The 22233-nt window shown below is 40.1% G+C and overlaps 1 protein-coding gene across 1 annotated transcript; it reads right to left on the bottom strand.

Moving 5' to 3' along the window:
- Positions 1-11344: 11344 nt before the first annotated feature.
- On the bottom strand, positions 11345-15546 carry LOC137725910 (serine/threonine-protein kinase BSK1). The gene is made up of 9 exons (XM_068464750.2): positions 14998-15546; positions 14741-14876; positions 14108-14241; positions 13897-14002; positions 13677-13762; positions 12837-13025; positions 12228-12392; positions 12027-12140; positions 11345-11792 (listed from the first exon to the last, which is right to left on the bottom strand). The coding sequence occupies exons 1-9, from the start codon at positions 15322-15324 to the stop codon at positions 11538-11540; spliced, it is 1512 nt and encodes a 503-aa protein (XP_068320851.1). The 5' UTR covers positions 15325-15546; the 3' UTR covers positions 11345-11537.
- Between the last annotated feature and the right edge of the window lie 6687 nt (positions 15547-22233).

Genomic DNA, 22233 nt, shown 5'->3' with positions numbered 1-22233 from the left:
AAATCAATTATACAACATTAATGATATACTCAATTTCAACAACTCTTGTTCTTTGATCAAAAGCTTCCATTTTTGGAACTGATCATAAACTCTTGCTAGTACTTAAATACTAAAATTCAACCATTTTTGTTCTCTATATATGCCAATTATCAACTTGTTCGTGGACTCGAATCCAAAATTTAAAAGAACGGTAACTTATCCTTATTGTGTAATTACAAGGTGAGAAATGAATGAACTGTAATTTTCTAAAGTCAAATCTAAGAAGGTAAATTTAACAGCAGCATTTGAAATTATAATTGAGGTCAGCAGATCACATGGGATTTGTTTCAACAGATCGATTATATGAAATGTCAAGGCTGTCAAGATTCCAATTGTCTTCAAGAGAGAGAATAATTAATCAACAAACCAATGGCATTTAAGGGAGGATTCGCACGTTTTAGGCAGTAAAATATGTTGACTGTCTTGCTGTTAGAGGGACATATAGAGACTAAGAGAAGGTGTTCAAGTCTATGATATGGCGTTCCTAGCTTCTTGCAATAAGATCATTCAGAAACCCAGAGAACTCGTAAGAATGCACATGGGAAAGACACGAATTCAAGAATATGAATATCCTTTCCTTGTAGCTGGTCAGGGAAAGACGTCAATCCACTTGTATTGTCCACCGGTCAATGAGCCTGAGTAATGCGCCTTCTCCCCTACGTTTATCATAGGAAGCAACGATGACTCATGGTCATGTCTGCATATTAAGACCGGTCAAAGGAGTCACCTTGAAAATGTTGAGATTCCAATCCAAAACTAATTTTTCATAGGGCCTTGCAAGGTTTTTTAAGTTTCTGATGTGGGACTTCACATCCTCAAACTTTCAAAGTGTTTAAATCCTCGTTTCCTTTTCATCAGCGTCAAAAGCACAACAATGGCCAAGCAGCTGGTATTTGGTTTTATGAATTGAAAGCACTCCTAACTTGTAGAATGTGTGGAAGCAACAAGGATATGTCCTCGAAAGAGAATGTGAATTGCAGAAGTTGTGATTAGGGTTTGGAATGGAAGTGGTTTTGGGAATTGTTAGGTCATCTCCAACCGACCCGGCCAAAAGGCTATAGGGTTAAAAATAGCTCGAAATGACACAAAAACCGTCTCCAACCGAGGGCTAGGCCAAAGAGCTCGTGGGCCCCACCGGGCCAAAAATGGGAAACAGACCAACTGGTTGGCCAAGAGCAACCAGCTAGCCAGATCCGGGCCAGCCCAAATGTTTGAATGCAACGGCTACCTGACGTTAGCATGACGCCAAGTTCCCGTTGCATTTGAATTTTTTTTTTGGGAAATTTTTTTTTAAAATAAAATCTAATTTTTGTTTCCTATAAATACCTAAGCCATTCCTACACCATTTCTCACATAAATTTCACCATTCCATACTATCTTACCTCATTTTATTTCAATTCTTCACATTCTATTCTCTTACCTCTTCCAATAATCTTTCCTTCAAATTTTTCAATAATTTTCAAATGGCTACATCTGCAATGAAAGGTAGGGCTTGGACCCGAAAAGAAAATGAAGCTCTTTGGAGGGCATATAGATGGGTCTCGACAGTTAGTGTGAAAGGGAGTTCTCAAACAAGTGAAGGCGTTTGGACTCGTACGTCCAAAAAGTACAAGGAGTTCTACAAAGCCACCACTCCACCAAATTCTGAAACCACGTCAGTTGTTTTTCAAGATGGAAAAAAACATCTTCATCCAAGTTTGTATAAATGACATCAAGTAGTGGTAAAGGCCGGAAGCAGACATGAAAGCGGAGCTAATTACTATGATAAAGTAAGTGTTTTCACAAGTTATTTTAAATATTTAATTATATTACAATTTAATTTCATAAATTAATTTCCCTTAATTTTTGTAATTATATTTTCTAGGTACGTAAAGTAGAGGAATCGTATATGGAGGACAACTCGAAACCCTTTAGTCATCACAGTTGTTGGGAAATTTGTAAAGGATGGGTGTTATTTCAAGATCCACCTCAAGAAAGATTTGGTCATACGCCGGTGTTCAGAAATGTTTTGACAAAGGCAGTTGGGGATGAACAAGGATCTCCTACCATTCAAAAAACAAGGGTAGAAAATCTGTCTCTGGGTGAATCTTTCATACCTAGGGCTATGGGGAGAAATAAGGCCCAAAAATTGAAGGAAAATGGCAAGGTAAAGGATGATTTAGCCTTTCAACAAGAACATGCAAAGGAACACTTCGGATTACACTCCAATGAGTAAGGCATATTTTGATTGGAAAAAAAATGGAAATTATGGCCCGACGAGAATTGTTTACACCCGACTATACTCCTACAATGGCGGACGAAGATGATAATTAATGTCTTTAAATTGAAGTTGTTGTAGTTTTTATATTTAAGTTGTTGTAGTCTTTAAATTGAAGTTGTAGTCTTTAAATTTAAGTTGGAGCTTTTAAAATGAAGTAGTTGAATCTTTAAATTGAAGTTGTTGAATCTTTAAATTATTGAGATTATAGAACAATAAGAAATTCGGAAGCTTATTCATTTGGCAACAAGTGGCACTCAAAATATGTTTGAAAACCTTATTTTAATATGGTAGTTTAATTTAAGTAACCATATTAATTCAATTAAAATAATAAATTATGTTTAGCCTATGACCCTTTGGCCCCTCAGTTGGAGATGATTTTTTGTTACAGGACTATGTTTGCCCTATGGCCCTTTGGTATAAAATATGGTATGGTATTGTTCATTAAAATATAATTTCTTAGAGGGCTAAAGGGCTAAAGGGAGCCGAATCCGGCCAGAGGGCCAGAAGGCCGAAAATAGCCAGAAATGACACGAAAACCGTCTCCAACCAAGGGTTAGGCCAAAGGGCTCGTGGGCCCTATCGAGCCAAAAAAGGGAAAAGGGCCAACCGGCTGGCACAACCCAGTCAGCCCCAAGCGGGGCCGGATTTGAATGCAACAGCTAGCTGCTGACATCATGTTAACGTTAGCTAGCCGTTATATTTGAATTTTTTTTTTTTAACAAAATTTAAAAAAAAAAAATTAAAAATTCTATTTTTTTTTTTCTATAATTTCCTAAGTGTTGCAGTCCTATTGGAATAGGAATGTGATTGTGTAAATCCTAACATATCTAGGATATCCTTATGGGATTCTACCATATCTCTTAAACTAGATATTATCCTATTAGAGTTGTAATCCTAAAAGGGTTAGGAATTATCAGCATGCTCTTGACGTTGCGCTAAAGAGAGTTTGATCTTCAATCAGGGAAGTATTACGTTTTAATCATTCTTCTTATGATTAATTTATTATTTTATTGAATTCATCTACATGCTATTGATTCAATTTAATTTTTCTTTGCTGAACGTGGTACAACGCATTGGAGATGCAATTCCGGCTTTCCGAGAAGAATCTTTTACAAAATTCAAAGGCTTTTATTGTTTTCTGACAATCAGGTACGTTTAAAATAAAGGATGATATTTGAAACGACCATGAAGCATGAAAACATTCCCCATGATGCATGAACCCCCTACATTTATATTTACCTTCCAATATATATCTATATATTGTATATGTTTCATATATTTGTCAATATATATATATATATATATATATATATATATATATATATATATATATATATATATATATACGTTTCATGCATTACGCAATTATTTTGGCTATGTGGAATTTCTGAGTCAGAGCATATAAATAAATTAGAAGCAATTCTAGGGTTTTTCAAACCCTATTTCAGTCGAAAAAAAAAAATTTATTGGGCATGGTGCAGCACAGCCACCACACCATCACCATGCCACCACCATAGTCCTCCGCGCTAGCCTGCAGCCTATCCGTGTCGAGCACACCACCAGGACGACATCGTTTCGACTTCTAGACCATGGCAGCAGCCTTTTTAGGCCTTGCTGCAACCACACGGACATACCAGGTCTTTGACATGGTTAGCTACCTCGAGCTTGAAGCCCAACCTACCCCTTAAGAAAGCCCACAACCTTCCTTAGATTTGTCCAAGTGTCCTCGGCCTAAAATACCAGCAGCAATTGGTTGTTGGGCCTTGTCATATGCCCTGGCCTGCTTACCTACAGCCCTGTCTGCTGGGCTTAGCTCGCCTCGACCCAATAACAGTGAAACCCATCTTTGGTTGGGCTTCCTAGACTCAACCTAAGGCCAGCTTTTGTTGAGCCTGCCCTATGTCCACCCATTTGACCCAAACGCCAGCAGCTGCTACTGCTAGGCTCCCTAACCTCGGCCCATAGCCTATAGCCACATGTGGGAAACTCAAGGCCTAATAGCCTATAGGGCTTTGCCCTACTCATGACACCCAAGCCCAAACTCTTTTGGGCTATGTTTTTTCGAATTGGCATTTTAAAATAATTTTAACCCAAATGTTATTGTTATTTTTTTGCTTCAATGATCGACCCGGTTTGGTCTCGATCTATTGAATTAATTAAAAGTGACCTACAGTCCATAATCTGACAATTAATCTAAAATTATTGGCCTCAAGCCCACTTTTGGACATTAACAATTCAATAATTTATTTCTCTTCTTTGAACCGTTGACATCCTTTCGTAGTCCCAAAGCACTCACACTTGAGTTCCTGAAGCATCTAAAATCCAATACACTTAAATCAACATATTGTATTATGTGTTCTTGCATGAATGTCTCTTTTATGAACTAAACGTTCATAAACTAAATTGAACCTATAGTTTCAAATTTAGTGCCTTTGAAACCCGAAGTTTTCATAAAACAAATACACCCATGAAAACCCGACGTTTTTCATGAAAACCATGTCTTAGAACTCGAATGTTCCAACTTTGATGCTTATGGATGATTCATTCCCATAGCACCAATAACAATCTTGTTCGCTCCAATTCCGTGGATTGTCAAATTGTAACAAGTTCGATTTTACTGATTTAAACATTTCTAATATAAACCACTTTATGTAGGGTATAAAACGTGAATCTCCACTTGACTATCAAGAAGCTAAGGTACCATTGAATCCAACAATGGCATGGAAGAGCTGAATAAACCTCCGCCATAATCTTCATTCGAAGACTTATGCCCGAAACATTAGACATGGAAATACCTCCCAAATAAGGATTCCATGGCTCTTTGGCTCGCTTCTATGGACCTTTTAATCATGAAAGACATTGCCTGAAATATACCATGATTACGTCCATGAATAAGTACGATTCTGAAGTTTATAAATTCGATCGAATTTTGACTGGAGAATACTTTTCTTGTCCTTCCATGTTTCTAATTCGCTCCTAAAGCAGCAATGTAGAAAGTGGAAGTTTACCAAATTCTCAAATCTGATTAATACCACAAACGTGAGAGAAAAGTATAGACCCAACTTCGGCTGGAGTTTACCGAACGGTATGGACTCAGTTCGGTTAGAGTCTACTAAACGGTATAGACCCAGTTCGGCTAAAGTATACCGAATGGCTTAACCTAGTTCGATCAGAGCCTACAGAATGGTGGTGCCCTACTTCAGCAGGGATGCACTGAAGGGCATGTTTTGCTTCAGCAGAGGTGCACTAAACGGTATTGCTTTGCTTCAACAAAGGCTTACCGAACAAACCTCTCTAGCTTCGGCTAGAGCCTACCGAACCCAATTCTAGGTTCTAGGTCTCTCTCTCACAATCCAATTTCAAGTTTGTGTTTTAAAACATATGGTAGAATCAGGGCTTGCCAAGGTGTGGAATTATGCCCAAAGCATGATCCTTGGTACCTAAAACCTAAAACTTCAAGAATAAGGGATAATATTTCCAAACCTTAACCCTGCATAATCTAGTTCCTTCTTGATGGAATAGATCGTTGGTTATGCACTTGTTCGTGCCCCTACCAATGTTGTTGAGGAGTACCATTCTCATAGTCAATATGTGAGACAAATTTTGCTCCACTAAACACCGTTGGAATAGTAAAATTTTGACATGAGTGGCCTTGTTGGCCGAATCCCCTCAGTAAAGCATTTACTTTGTGAACATTTTTCCATGTTCCTGGATTCAAGTTTGGTGTTTGTTTTTCGTTATGGATAATCTTATTGATATTTTCCTCGAATACGAGTTAATTGAATCATGTTTCTTGTATACATGTGACCGAATTCAATTAAACACGTGATTAGGTATGAATGTAGGACGGTTAGTTGTTTGGATGAATGCTATACTATGCACACTAACTTTACACCTAAATCACTTATCTAGCAACGACTTTAGGTCTATCCAACCTGATTAAGAGCATCGGCACACTCCTTGTTGTATGAATGGTACTACATTACCATTTAAGAGACCTTATATTCTCACCGTTCTGGATTTTTAAGGATATTCGAGATGACAATGATCATAAATGAAACCAATGAAGAAAATAAGTGAAATATCTTTGCACCACCTCCAAATAGTAGCCTGAAGCTTTGATTTGGGGCCAATAGGTTATCTCCCAACTGGGGACACGCCATATGTGCCTGGCCTGGAGCCGGGTGATTCGAGCAGTTTACTTGCTTTGACATGATCATTTGGGACATTTAGGTCAAACAATGTTGCTACGACATAGCTCCTTACCCGAAGTAAGGATTTTGTGCCTATAAGCACACTTTCCCAAGCCTGCTCGTTGTGGGAAATTGATTTTCAAAATCATTCCTAACAAAATACGAAATGACCCTCTTTTCACAGTGGATTCAAGGGAATATATGTGGACTAATCTAACCAAAATACGGACCATATAAATACTTATAGTTTTGGTTGATGAATCGACAAACTGGTCACATGTTTGTCCACACACATTGCTGCTAAACCTCATGGCCAATTAAGGGTTCATTACCCTACTTATCCCTTAAAGTTTGGGAGACTAGATAATGCCTGAGAGTTTATATCGACGATTTTTTATGAAGTATTACACGTTTTTTGGGTTTATAATTGAACATTGAATTCCCATGTTCACCCCAAATAGCCTCACATAATGATCATAAAGCGCAATTTAAATTATCGCTCGGACCTTGGTGAATGTACCAAGTTTTTGGTTTCTGCCTAGGGCTATGTAATCTTGTATGCAGTTATGTTGGTCCACCTTGAGGCCCATTGCCACCCAATCTATTCGACATTACAGTGGTTACTGGGTATGAATTTGACGCTTCGTATTTACGTATTTGGGTGTACATTCCATGTGCCAAGTTGCACCGCCGTAACATACCAAAATGGGTCATCAAGGATGTGAATCTTTGTCGATTATGATTCTTCTTCACCTTAGCTCTCTTAGAGCCCTTGCTATCGATCTTTTACCACTCATTTGTGGATTCTCACTTCAATAAGACAATCTTCCCATTGTTAGGGGGAGATTTGAACGTCAACATTCCTGTAGAACGGTGCGAATTTGCGTGGATGTTGCCCACTATGTATCATCTCGATCCTCATACCGTACAAGTGTGATAAGTAAGTACAATGAATTCTAGCTTTCAGAATGTTGCTCTAGATGCATTCTCTGATCTAGCTAAAGTGGCGAGATCATATACCAGCTGCAAACATGCCTACAAGGATAGATGTACTTAACAGACGTCGAGTCAACATTCCTGAAGGGTGTGCCGCCTCTGTTGGAAGGTCCGATATACTGACGGATAGCCAATCAATCTGTCTTGGCTTGGAGCACAACATATCACTCAGTTCATAAGATTCACTTCCCTAGAAGAGGAAGATCACGGCACAACAATGAATTTATACTTGATCGCTATCTCAAATCATTTCCATCTTATGAGATTAATCTGGATTATTCCCGAGACTTGAAGTTCTTGGTCCAGTATACTAGTTTGGATGCAAAAAAGGAATTGAAATGAGATTACCATCGAGGATTTTTCACTTATATGGTAGCTATCGACATAAATGAAAAGCGACGATATCAAATCGTGTTCCGTTGATTAAGTGACAATGTAGAACTGATTGGACAACCTAAATTACAATCCAGGTCAAATTTCTTACCAAAGTGTGTTTTGGATCTATCATTCCTACACTTCCTAAGATAACCTCGTTTGTTACAAATGGGAAAGGAAGCGTAATAAGATGAATGAAATAGTGCGATATGATGCACATCTTACGGCATAAGGTTTCTCTCAAACGTCCTATGATTGATAGCAACATTATGAAATGTGGTTAGTGTTTTCCCCATGGGAATAGAGATATAGAGATTTGCATGTAAGTTACTGAAGAATTACATGGACTGGTTCAAATAGTTCCAAACCATGGAACACCCTCTCAACTTGTTTGAGGCGTTGACTTATGGATTAAACTAATCCGATGGATGTGGTATACCCGTCTAAGAGATTATTTGATCAGTTAAGGATATAAAGTATGCCTTTGTGTGTTAAACTATGAAGTCTTAATCTGAATTGCTAGAGTTACGGTTTATGTTAATGACATGCATCTCACTAAAACTCTGGAAGAGTTTGAGAAAACTGTCTCACACTTGAAGATGGAATTCAAGATGAAAGAGTTTAAGTGTTGTTTTGACGATACTTTGGTCTACCAATTGAACTACACCCCCAAGGTGTTACCTTAGAGTATACCTATGATTTTTCATACGTTATATACAAATGAGACCCTTAAAGTGGTTATGGAATCTGAAATTCCATATATAAGTTCAACTTTGCGCTTCGTTGTACTTAGCTCCTTGTATTAGACAGGACATCTTCTTCGTTATTGATCTATTGGTAAAGATGCAGCACCGCACTTACACGCAACCAATGAATTGGTATTCAAAACATACCTTGAAGGTACTACAAATTTGGGTAAATCCCAAAGCATCTCGAGCGGATCCAACCCCCCTGATCCTCGGAATGATGCTTGCATTGTTTGTTATGCTGACGCTAGTTACTTATTAAACCCACACAAGGTAAAATCCCCAAATGGTTATGTCTTTACCGTTAAGAGATATCGCAATATCTTGGAAGTCTATGATATGACCTTAGTTGCGAAATCTTCGAATCATTCCAAAACTTACCTCACTTCACTACGCCACACGTGAGATATGGTTAGGAGTTCTTGTTAAGCATATACGAAGTACTTGCTGTTTTCATCCATCGTTGAGTCCCAACGATGATCCATGAAGACTATGCTGCATGTATCCACCCGACCAAGACATGATACATCAACGAAGTCAACGCCAGGACATATTGTGTCTACATCACATCAGCAAAGCACTAGGAGATTAAAGTCATGTAAGCCGATCCTAGACAACCTTGTCGACCTTTACACGAAGTCACTGCCGAAGTCAACCTTCCAGAAGCATGTCTGAGGAACTAGTCTGCCTAACTATTCGTATGTAATGCTTGTAATTCTCAATTGGAAGTTCTGTCAAACTCAGGGGGAGTTTCCAGATGCATACTCACTTGATCTTAATGTACTCTTTTTCCCTACAATTAGGAGCATTTTTCCCACTGGGTTTTTGCTACCTAACTAGGTTTTAACAAGACACCCATCCTGGGCTAGTCATACCCTTGTGAGCTCTTCTACTTATGTCCAGAAGACGTATAGTTTTGACTTAATGCAACTTCTCACTTTTCTCCTTAGTCTATGGGTTTTTCTCCCACCTTAGGCTTTACCATAGTAAGGTTTTGTGAGTTTTACCTTTTATGCATTCTTCCGTTAATTTGAGACTCACATTCGCTCATTGTGCCAACGACTTCATCAATTGTACTTACTTCATTGCTGAAGACATGATGCATCATTTGTTTGAGTATTTACACACTCAAGGAAGAGTGTTGCAGTCCTATTGGAATAGAAATGTGATTATGTAAATCCTAACATATCTAGGATATCCTTATAGGATTCTACCTTATCTTTTAGACTAGATATTATCCTATTAGAGTTGTAATCCTAAAAGGGTAAGGAAGTAACATTCCCTACTACTATAAATAAAGGCACAATGGGGTGGAATAGAACATACCTCACAATTACACATCTCTCTCTTCTCTCTCTCTATGTTGCACCTTCTCTCTCTTTCTGGCCTTCATAATTGTTCAGTAAATTATGCCTACAACACTAAGCCATTATATCCAAGACGTAAAATTATTGAGATTCCTTATCGAGATGGTTTAATTATTGAGGTAGTTTAATTTAAGTAACCATATTAATTCAATTAAAATAATAAATTGTGTTTAGCCCTATAGCCCTTTGGCTCCCTCGATTGGAGATGGTTTTTTGTCACAAGGCTATGTTTGGCCTATGGCCCTTTGGCCCCTCAGTTGGAGATGGTAAGAAATATGGTCTAGCATTGTTCATTAAAATATTAATTTCTTGGAGAGCAATAGGATCAAAGAGAGCCCTTGGCCCTCCTTCAGTTAGAGATGGCCTTATATCCCTGAATCTCACCAATACCTAGCAAACTTAACCCTAAATTACTAGGACTTATTAGACCATTACCGACTCTTTTTTATAACTGTCGTTTTAAGTACATATAATTACTCAATGTTCAGAGTTGATTTTAGATTGGCCCAAAACCTATTAAAATAGTCTAAATAAACACCTAATGTTTTGAAAATAGGAATATCCATTAGGATACTGGGTAATGTGGATACCAAATTTGGTAAACTAAATTTTGTAAACTAAATGACATGGAAGTTGATGATTAGATTATTACTTAAATGTTGATTAACGTACTTATTTCTTATTGGTCACACATTATTTAGTTTGCAAATTTAGTCTACAAATTTAGTCTACCTAGCATTACTCTAAGGGTGTGTTTGTTTGGCTTCTTTAGCTCTCACTAAATTAGACTGGATTGAAGGGTAAGGTAGTCCAGTGTTTGTTTCTCACCAGGACTAACTTTAATAGGATAAAGTCTCACTCGCCTAGACTAACGGGCTCACTAAACAGTCTTAGGGAGACCCCCCAAGAAACATGGGATTGCTAAGACCGTTCCCTTGCTTCCTAGACTAACGGGCTCACTAAACATTCTTAAGGTGTGTTAGTCCACCTTTTTAGTCCAACACTACACCAAACGCTTCTCTAAGTTAGTCCAACTTAATCTAGTCTAAGCCAGTCCAGGTTAGTCCCGAAATCTGGTGCAATCCGAGATAGTCTGGTGCAACAAACGCACCTTAAGAATACTAGTATTAAGTGACAGCGTTAAGTAATGGCATTAACAAATATACTCTAGGGCACGTTCGCGTTTTAACTGTCACTAGCACATCATTTGTGAAGCTCTAGAGGAAGAAAAAAACACAAATAGTTTGTGAATTTTTAGATTTCATTCAGATTTCATTCGTCGAGCGACAAATAACTAACTGGAACAAATGGCCTGGGAAAGATTTTTCCATGGGTACTTGCAGAAGACCAGAGAGAGAGAGAGAGAGAGAGAGAGAGGCAGACATTCACTGATTCACTAGTGCAACAAAAGGCGTTTCTGTGTACATACATTCTCAACGGTAAAGACAATTTGGATTCCCAGCTCAGATTTTATACAAATTACGTGTAGCCTCAACAACAATTGTCAACCGGTAATGGTAAATAATGGACTATCACTCATTAGTTATTACAGAGTTGATCCTCATGATCCCCGGCCTCCTCGCTGCTTCTTTTCTTCTAGCGCAGTCGCTTCATTTAACATGTCAGCAGCATCCTTGTGCATGTCCAGCTTGGCTAGAGCAACTGACTGCATGTAGAAGGCTGTGGGCCATTCCGGATAGACACATTGCGCTTGCATTGCATCTCGAAGGGCAGCATCTGGTTGCTCATTTAACAGGTAGCATAAACTGCGTCGGGCAAAAACAGTTGGCGAAACCATAGTTCCAACATCTATGAACTGCGCCCAAAAAGAACAAAAGGAATGACTCACTTCTCAAGGCCTTAGTTCAAGATTATAAATCGATGAGCCCATAACTAACACAGAAATGAAACAAAATGTCTCAAAGAGCTATGCCAATCAACGAAAGGTTCCTAATCAAAAGTTCAGTCAATTTATTGGCGTAATTCCAGCCCACAAGATCAAAAATATATAAATAAAACATATACACATGAACAAACAACAAAGTTATACCTGGGAGTAACACTCAATGGCTGCTTTAAAATCTTTGTCCCGAAATGCATAATCCCCTCGTTTCCTTGCCTCCAACATGTCTCTCATCTGTTGAGTCCACTCTTGGAAAGATAACTGAATCCATATAAATTCAAAAAAGATATCTCAGTATAAATTGAATGAGCAAGGATATGCAAGACGCTCTAGTACCACCAAACGTACCTCATTGGTTCCTTCATCATCTCTGTAGTGCGTCATAACCAAGATCTGATGGATTGCTGTGAGGTCCATCCGAGAGCAGGCGTCACCCATAGCAGAAAGGGGACGTTGTGGGGTTGAAGGCGCTTCTTCATGCTTTGGAATTCCAAGCATGACATAAGATGGAACCTACAATCCAGAACCTTGGTAATTAGATTTTTATTGTGAAGTAGCCCTCCTTTATCAACTTAAGAGCACAGCCGAGTATAGAACACATATGATCCAATATTAGGTCATCAGATAAACATAGTTTTGGCCATATAAGAATATATGGATGCACCACAGAGGAATGCCCGAAAAGAGGTTAAAGGCATCAGCTATGGCGAGGATGCCAACCACAACCCACATATGCACTGTGCATGCATCATTTTCCAGTCCATGAGACTCCACTATTTCAAATATAGTGTGAAGTGATTCCTTTTGCACCCAGCCATATTAAGCCATCATAAAACAGCTTATGCCAGGGACATACAAAGTCACTAGTACAAAGCCAAGAATAAGGCACTGAGAAAAGAATAACAGCTTCGTCCATAAACGAGACAATTTAATAATCCTATAGGGAAAGTCTCTTACATCAGGTTTGGTCTGCAGTGGAGCGAGTGTTGCAACAAGGTCCTTTGTATTAGGCCGCTCTCTAGGTTCATATTGGAGACATTGAGAGGCAAGATTAACAACTACAGTTGCTTCCTCTGTAGAAAATTTCCCCTCCAAGTGTGAATCCATTAACAGAATGATATTTTTCCCTCGTATCATGTCAAGTGCCTGTTTACATGATATTTTTTCAACAATGTAAACATTGTGAAGTATGATCATCTTACAAGAGGGTTAACTCTAGATAATAACAGAAGCTGGTAAACAACTCAAAGAGCATGATGGATACACCCAGCATAATGAATTATTGTTGAAATTCATAATCCAGATACCATGATGATGATGATGAAAAAAATTCTAATGTGATGAAACGGAAAAAAAATAAAAATTTATAATTATGCAAATTAATAAAAACTATGATACCAGTTTTGCAATTAGATAAAAAAGAGTGTTCATCAAGTATCAAGAGATGGGCAAATGATATGGAGAGGGAATCAAGTTATATAAAACAGGGATTTTGTTCGTTGATTATTTGTTTCCTATAACATCCAGTGGTTTGAAGACAACTGATGCTCAAATCCAACATTCAGGAGAGATTGAATACTCAAAGATTTTTCTGAGTATCTTACTCCAACAATCAAGCTTAGTATAAACAGATCCACTACAGATTATTTGTAATCACTTTGAGCGAACAATTATAAGTTGACGCACTCCAACATGACTATAGTATAGCACTAAAGACTCTAGTTAGAATAAGTAAGCAAAGGAATAGGACACACTAGCTGTAAAATGTGCATGCCACATTTATAGCAGTCCACTTACATGACTTGGAGGGATGTGCTTCCCACTAAGCAGATCTAGAAGGACGGTGCCAAAGCTATAAACAACACTTTCTGGAGTGACCCTTCCTACAAAGTAAATAAACAACCAGGTAAAGTCGGCATATCTCAAGCAGGAGAAGTTGTTTAGATAGGAAAACTAGAATAGTGACGAGAAATATGATCAAACGGATAGGTGATATCTAGGCTAGAGAAGTTATTACCATTTCTTAAATATTCAGGTGGCGTGTAAGCAAGATTTGTACTGTAACTCTTCCCATCCCTACTATTTCTCATCAAGCCAAAACACGAAAGACGAGGATCACCATCCTACAAGTCCATCGAATACTACATTATCACCCTAAAAACTAATGAACACTGAAGTGACTGAAAACACATTTTAAACAAAGATGATTGAATTTGAGAATCGAATACCTCGTCAAAGAGAACCCTATAAGCATTCAAATCGTGGTATAACGGGCGGCCCTCGGTACTGCAATAATCTAAAGCTTCAGCAATATAAAGAGCCACTCTTAAACGCATGGCCCACTCAATGGTTTGATTCTCCCCTGTATGAACAAGCGGAGCCCAAAAATTAATTTTTGACAAACACAGCAACTAATTCTAAATTTGGAGGAACAAAACTCAAAACATTGAATTGATTGCTTATGCAAAACTTAGTAAATTAGCAGTACAAAGACAAGCACGGTACTGGCACACTAAAAACCACCTCCCCACGACTTCTCCAAATGAAAAGAATGTTTAACATCATCTGGGATTAACATGGCCAACTAAGATCAATGACCGAACCATTAACCAAAAAAAAAAAAAAAAAAAAAAAAAAAAAAAAAAAAAAAAAATGATTAATGGAACGTTTCGTGTTGTAGAAAACTAATGTCAATACCATCTTGCATTTCAATGTTTGTTGTTAAAAAGCTATATATTTAGAGGTACTTCACAAAAGGGTCAATGAGAAATCTTAGAAGCTGAGCTAAAAATAGCATTCTAAATAAACCAGGTGAAGTCGAAAGACGAATAGTAAATAAAGATAGATTTTATTTGGCATACAGTGGAACAAATGTTTAGCCAAAGTATCAGTAGGCATGTACTCAGCAACAAGCAGCCTCTCATCCCCATCACAGCAATACCCAATCAAATTTGCAAGCCGCCGATGCCGCAGCTTCCCCACACCCCAAGCTTCCTCCTGCAAAACCAAAACCCACAAATCATTCATAGACCCAATTCACAAAACGATTGAAAACCCACCAAAAAATACCAAAAACTCAAAAACCCAAATGAAGCAAAAGCACAAAAGCCAAGCTCACCGCAAACTGCTTGGGATCAGGCCACGCCATCTTGGTAAACTTCTTGACGGCGATCCAACGGCGGCTCTGCAGCCGGCCCTTGTAAACAAGATTAGGGGCCTTCTCGCCGCTCTCCGAAACTATGTAGTCAGAGCTGAAGTTGTTGGTGGCGGCTTTGAGGTCGGCGAAGGAGAATTCGGAGAAGGGTGGGGTTCCGCCGGTTTCCGGGTCGGATCCGGAGGTGGGATTCGTGTGGTGGGTCGGGGTCTGGCTGTTGTGAGCTAGATGCTGGGTTTGGATTTTCTCTGGTTGTTGGTTCTCTGAAACTTTGGATTCACAGCAACCCATGACTTGGTTTTCTGTCGGGGTTTGAAAATTCAGTGAGTATTTGAGCTTCTTGGAATCGGAAAGATGGAAGCTTTTTAGAAAACAACCATGAGCTGGTTCCTTGCTGCCTCTGCTTTGAGTGCCTAGTGGGTTAGAAGGAGGGAGAGAGAGAGAGAGGGAGAGAGAGAGAGGTTCCTGGCAGTTTAATGTTAGAGGTTATGGTATTTAAAGCATTTTCTAGTTGCTACAGTTTAATTAGTTACTACCCTTCTATTATTTCCACTAATCACTTTGGTAATTTGATTTTTTTTTTTTTTTTTTTTTTTTAATTTTCCCTAAAAAGATAAAGCTTTTATTATATTTCCTTGTGCAAAAGAAAATGGACGCAGGACAACCACCTTCAAGATCTTTGAGCCTCTTCCTCACTAAAGTTTCGCAATGTTCAACATTCTAATTATATTAATTAATCATGTTTTACAAAGTTTTGGTGAGATATTATGCAAATTTTTAGTAATAGTTTTATGTTTTTTTATTCATAATCAGTGTCGATGCAAATTTCCGCCGTCTTCAGTCTTGACGAAAATGCACCTGCAAAACAATCAACACTTTTGATCAAAGATCTAAGCTTCACGTGCCCACGAAGTGGGGAAGGGGATTAGGCCAATAGATCTCTGATGCTTAAGTCAATTTCTTTGAGAGAGTAAAGTGTTTATAGCTTTTTTTTGGGGTAGCAAAAGCTCTGAAAATTTGCTAGAATATGGGGTATTTATAGGGATAGGGTCTGCCACAATATTAGGGTTTTAACCTACACGTGGTGGCATCTTATTGGCCAAGGTGTTCATGGAGAAATATTCTCAAAATATTCTCAAGATATTAAATAGGAAATAATATCTTGAGATAATGGTGTGATTATCCCTAATTTATTTAAATTGGGATTACGTACTTGATTGGAGTCAATATTCAATTGAGAATGTATTAAAGATAGGATTTGGGTAATTAATTAATCCTTATCTTTAATTCCTTGTCAAGGTCAGGTGAGCTGTGGGCAGTTGTATTCAGCTGTTGGGACCTTCAAGGGTGTGAGTTACGCATGGGAGTATCTGAGAAGTCTGCTCATTTATTGAGGTCAATCTTGTCTTTCTAGAATAAAAGTCCATTTGTCGCCTCTAGAATTTTTGGGATTATTTTAGGCTCCACAAATGCCCACACCTACTGTGCTGCATGTAGGAAATGATAGTAGGTGTAGAAATCTCAAGCTGTTTGGGCTTGTAAAGTTATTTTCCAATTTGAACTTGATCTCCTTTCTTGTTTTGGAGATAGACTTCTTCTAGGAAAAGGAAACTAATTGCCCCCAATACCTATTTAATTCTGCCTTAAGCAGGGGATTAAATAAATATGGAAAGCAATCATTATTCCAACAAGGAAGAGAAACCAGAGGAAATTTTTCTTCCCCCTCCCCTAGCTTTCTTCTTTTCTTGCCCTTGCACAGAGTTGTCTCTCATTGTTGTTCTTCTTCTCCATGTCGTACCGAGGTAAGAAAAAATTGAATTTTCTTTGAATTTTTTGGAAGTCTTGGGACTGGAAAAATTGGATCGGCAGGGGCCATGAATGTGGATGACACACGGCAAGGGAACCTAGGGGCTGCTTGGTGGAGCAGCACGGGTTGGCTTGGCTTGGGCCGAGGTGCTGGCAGCCCTCACTTTGAATTCTATTTTCACAAGTTGCCTTCTAAATATTTTTCCTCGTACTTTTTGCAGAGATTTTGAGATGTCTTCCTCCGATCGCAAGAGTGACGAATATTCTCCACCCTTGTACCATCAAGGTGGGCTATTTCAAGGCTGCGCATGTTAAGATCAATTCCGATGAGCTGTTTCGGGATTTTCTTGAGGTGTACAAGCATGCGATTCCGTCAGGGGTTCGCATGAAGTGGGTGAAAAATGACAGCTGCCATAAGCCATGCGGCGAAGGTGCCACTGCTAGGAAAAAGGCTATCAAATTCCATCAATATTACTTTGTGTTAGGATTTACTTTTCCTATGTTGTATCTTTGCTAGGAGGTGATCTGCTTCATGAAATGCGCACCTGCTCAGTGTTCCCTAAATGCAGTCGTGCAATGGTGGGATTCTCAAACTTGAGCAAGTTCTTTGATCTTGGCTTGATCATAAATGAGTTCTGGTACTTCTTCAAGATTGGCCATGAGGAAGGTGTAAGGCAATTGAGGCCTCGCCATAAACTGATCGATGCTTCTTGCAAAGGTGATCATGAGTGGGCAAGAAACACCTTAGAAGTGAGCAAGGAGTAGGAGTCTAACTCTTTTCTTGAGTTGCGTGTCCTGACTACCTTTATTAGTGGTAAGTGAATTGCTTCATTCTTGTCCTGCTTGAATTTTTGTTGAGCTGCTCCATGACTTCAATTTATTGATCGTCCTTCTTACTTTGCATAGATTCGGAGTTTAGCTCAACTCCAAGGACTTCGGCAGATATGAAGAAAGTTCACATCGCCTTAGGCATTCTTGCTGAGTACCATGAGTAGTGCTAGTTGCTCAGCCCTCTTCGTCGGGAGAAAGATGGTCTGCCTCCGAAGGAACAGATAAAGAGGATAAAGGATGAGGCGATGGCCCGTCTGATCGCTGCTATAGAGCCTGCTACCAATGAGGGTGGAAAGAAAAGATCTTCCTCACCTGCTTGCGAGCATTCGGTTGAGAAGAAGCCAATGACTTCTTTTACTGCTCGTGGGAGCTCGTCTGCTACCGAGAAGCTTGTCATTGATATAACTTCCCCCAAGGGGGCGAAGAAAACCGTTGAACATGAGCCTATAAAATTTTCTTCTCTGAAGGTGACCACATTCATTGCTGAGAAGCTTGCCCGGCAGAAGGGTTCGATGGTGCCCCCGATGTCCAGGTTTGTATCAAAGTGCCTGTCGGGATCTAAGCTTGGCTCAGCTTCTGAAAGGCTCGCCATTATGAAGAGCAGGAAGGTGGATTCTACTGCTAAGGTGGCGTCTGGGCCTGTTTCTCCTTCTACCATGATTGACTCATCTACTGAGAAAGGGGAAATCTGCTTGCACGGGCAGTTATGAAAAATCCACCGAGTCTGGGCTGATGAGTTTCCCGCAATCTGCACATTGCTAAAGGCTAATCTATTTGAGGATGTCAACGCATGCGCCAAGTTTGTTGATAGTGTTAGGAAAGTTGTAGTCCGCTCAGACTCTTTTGCGAAGCGACTTGTCTGTTGAAGAAGGTCATCCATAATTGCTACAATGCATAAGACTTTAATCCTGGCAGCTGAGTCTATGCACGTTGTTCAGGATACTATTGAGTGTTCTAAAAAGGTCGAAGTGGCGTTGATGGCTCAGCTTTGCTCGGCTGCTAAAAAAATCGAAAAGCTCAAATCTGAACTCATCGTTTTAAAGAGGTATGATGTTTTTGCCCCCACTTCTGTGCAGTTGGAAATCACTCATCAAAAGGTTGTCAACTTGAAGACTATGCTAAGTGCAACTTAAGCGATGTTGGAGATTGTAAAGAAGGAAGTCAGTCGTGTTTCTTCAGCGGTCGAGGACCTTGAGCATGTTAATTTAGAGCTATGGTCTGCTTGTTTTACCAAGGACGATGAACTTATCTTTATGCATGCTAAAGTGTCTCGTCTCAAAGGGGTTGCTAGTAAGCTTGAGTCCAAGGAAGTGGATCTGCAAGGTGCGCTATCTGTTAGCGAGAACTTAAGAAAGGAACTGTATGAGCTGTAAGGTACTCACACTAGGCTTGTTGAGGAGAATGTGCAACTGAAGAATGAGAAAGATGGTCACAAAGTGGCATTTGCTTCTTGTCAGGCCGATTTCTACAAGTTTGGCTATGTAGACTATCTTCAGGGCAAGGAGTCGGATTGTGAATTTTCCGAGAAGAACTTCGAGACTTTCTTCATTTCTCCAGTTAACATGCTTAATTTCTCATTTAAGGTTACCTTTGGTGGAATAGCTGAAGGTCAGACAGTCTAGGCAGGGGTGGCTGAGAATGGGCTGATGAAAGCTTTGGCTACTAGGAGCGGTGCGGCTGCTGAAGGCTTGGAAGTCAAAGAACCAGTGGTTCCGTAGGCTACCAAGGAATTTTCTTTTTTCTTAGACTTAGGAATTTTCTTCGCTTCCTTTTGGTTATGCTTTATCTGAACTTTGTTGGCCTTTGAGCTGATTTATCAATTTGCTAGAAATTTAATAAACAGTTTTCCTTGTTTTGCTTCATCTTTCTATTTCGCCGTGTTTTTTGCAAAACTTTATTCTAGGACGGTCAGCTGGGTTAGCTGCCTTAAGGAAACAACCGATCTCACATCACCACTTAGGTTTTAGTTTTGTCTTCGGGGCTTCTAGAGCTTTACCTGTAAGAGGAAAAATGCGATTTTTAACTTATAAAGTCGTCAGCAAAACTCATGCTTCTCGTAGAAAGCAGAAGAGGCCACGTAGCTGTTATAGTCGTGACACTCGACTTTAGTGGCTTCTGGAGCTTTGGCCTTCACAGGGCATGTTGCGAGATTTTTAACTTATAGAGCCGTCGGCCGGACTCATGCTTCTCGTAGGAAGCAGAAGAGATCCGCGTAGCTGCTATAGTCATGACATTCGACTTTAGTGGCTTTTTAAGCCTTGGCCCTGCTGGGGCATGTTGTGAGATTTTTAACTTATAGAGTCGTCGGCTAGACTCATGCTTCTCGTATGAAGTAGATGAGGTCTGCGTAGATGTTATAGTCGTGATACTCGACTTTGTCCCAGTAAAACTTAAACCATAAACCATCGGCCAGAAGTGCTGTTTTTAATTAAGAAGATGGGTCCACGTAATCATAGCAGGTGTATGTCTTGGCATAAGGATTGTCTTGGACTGCCAACCGTTGAGTCGTCGGCCGGACGTCTTACTTATAGAAGCAGATGACCCGCGTGACCACTTCAGGCATCGTCCCTGGCTTTTAAAGGCATTTTAGGCGTGAGGTGTATGCGGAATCGCGCCTCAGAAGCCACATCCTTCCGAGTTGCAACTTGATTCCGCATGTCACTTAACTAGTATTGCAATACTTTAAAACCAAGCTATGTTCATAAAGATTTGCATGTCAAGGACGGACCATCTTGTCACACGAACTTTTTCATAGGCAGGTGTCCTCCACTTAGCGTCTCTTCGGGTTAGAGACCTAGGATCCCACGGAATTAAATCCTTCAGTTGGCTAAGTTTATTCCAAGGGAAGGACTATCTTGGCCAATTCTAGGAGTTGTTCGGCTCAGGTAGTCACTGTATTTAGGGGATACTGAGCAGTCGTACCATTCATCGAAGTCTGGATATTTCGAATTAGTTTACCTTCTTCTTATTGGAAAGCACACTTCATGTCTGCCGGGTAGAATGCGTCTTTTGCTTGTCACATTGGTGGTTGAGGAATTAGTTTACCCTCTCGCGCTGGAGAGCTTACCTAGACGGTTGTCGGGGAATTAGTTTACCCTCTTGCACTGGAGAGCTAACCCAGATGGGGCTTTGAGTAGTTGTTGTATGTAGCAATTGAGCCAAGTTTGTGAATAAATCCTTGGATCTTCATTGATAATAAAGAAACGCATCAACTATGTTGGAAGGTAGAAACTACATAACAACTGGGATAATCATCGACCTGTGAGGTCTTGTTCGCCGAATTGCTTGAGACTTCGAACTTATTTGGATAGGCCTAAACAGAGTTCAGTAGGTGATGGGAGATTTCCTCAAGCATTCCTTCACATTGCTAAATGTGGACCGAGAGTGCTCTGACCTGACAAAGATGCCATTAATCCGCATCGTCTTTAATGGGCGTTTAGTGTCAACTTCTGCTACTTACATAAGTCATGTAGCTGGCTTGTCAAGGAATTCGTTACACCAGCCTTCCTTCACCTTCTCCGCCTTAAACCTCTTGACGTATGTGCGGAGTGTTTCATTCGGGTCATTCTTCATGTTGAAAAGGCAGTTGGACTTCTTTTTTATTGAGCGGTAAGACGAATATTCCATAGTGAAAACCAAGGAAAGTTCATTGAAGTTCCAGATTAAAAGTGGCGGCAGGGTGTGGAACCAGTCTTGCGCTTCACCTTGGAGCGTCGTGGCAAAGATCTTGCATATGAGAGCGTTATCATTAGCGTAAAGGGTCATGGCATTTCGGTAGTGCATCAAGTGCATGTCCGGATCTTCGTCTCCTTTGAACAAAGTAAAGTGTGGCAGGCTAAACTTCAGCCGGGGCTCTGTCTACTCGATCTCGTCTGTGAACGGTAACCCGCTCAGGTTGGCCACATCTCTACTGAAGGCATCGTTAGTGGTACCAATGCGTTGGAATCCACACAGCTGCTCAACTACGAGTCTTTGTACTTCCTCCTAGATTTACGCCTGGTGGGTCAGCGGAGCCTCCAACTGCCCCGGTGCTAACCTGCTAGTCCAAGTTGCTATTCGGTATGTCCTGCTTGTCTGTGCCACAGTTACGGTGCACGTGGTCCATTCTGTAATGCTCGTCATCGCTCTTGGTAGGGACAGCCAGTGGAACTTAAGATGGATTGCTCTCTTGCTCTCCCCTAGGCGTCATACGACTGCCTACTCCGTTACCTCGTAAGAGGATCTCCTTATGGGCCTAGCCTCGTATGGACGCTTCTCTTGGAATGTCCTGAGTCCTATTCGGAATGTGGACCCAACCTCGAATGCACACTGACTCGTGAGCCCAAATAAGAATGAAAGCTTCTCTGCTTATCTTGGTAGGAGAAGACGTTTCCCTGAGGGCCCAAATGAGAGTGCACACTACCCGAACGCACGGTTAGTGGTGGCTAAGCTGCTTTTTGTCGGGACGTCGCTGAAATGAGTCACGTTCTTCCTCTCTTGTCCTGCTTCGGGACACCTCGTTTGGGGTGCGTTGCATCTCGATGCGCTTGAGGAGCTGGTTCACTAAGGTGGTTTATTACGCGA

The sequence above is a fragment of the Pyrus communis genome, chromosome 5, assembly GCF_041283825.1.
Source record: "Pyrus communis isolate YQ-2024b chromosome 5, ASM4128382v1, whole genome shotgun sequence".
NCBI lineage: Eukaryota > Viridiplantae > Streptophyta > Magnoliopsida > Rosales > Rosaceae > Pyrus > Pyrus communis.
Note: the sequence above shows the minus strand (reverse complement) of the source record. Positions and strands in the feature narration are given on the sequence as shown.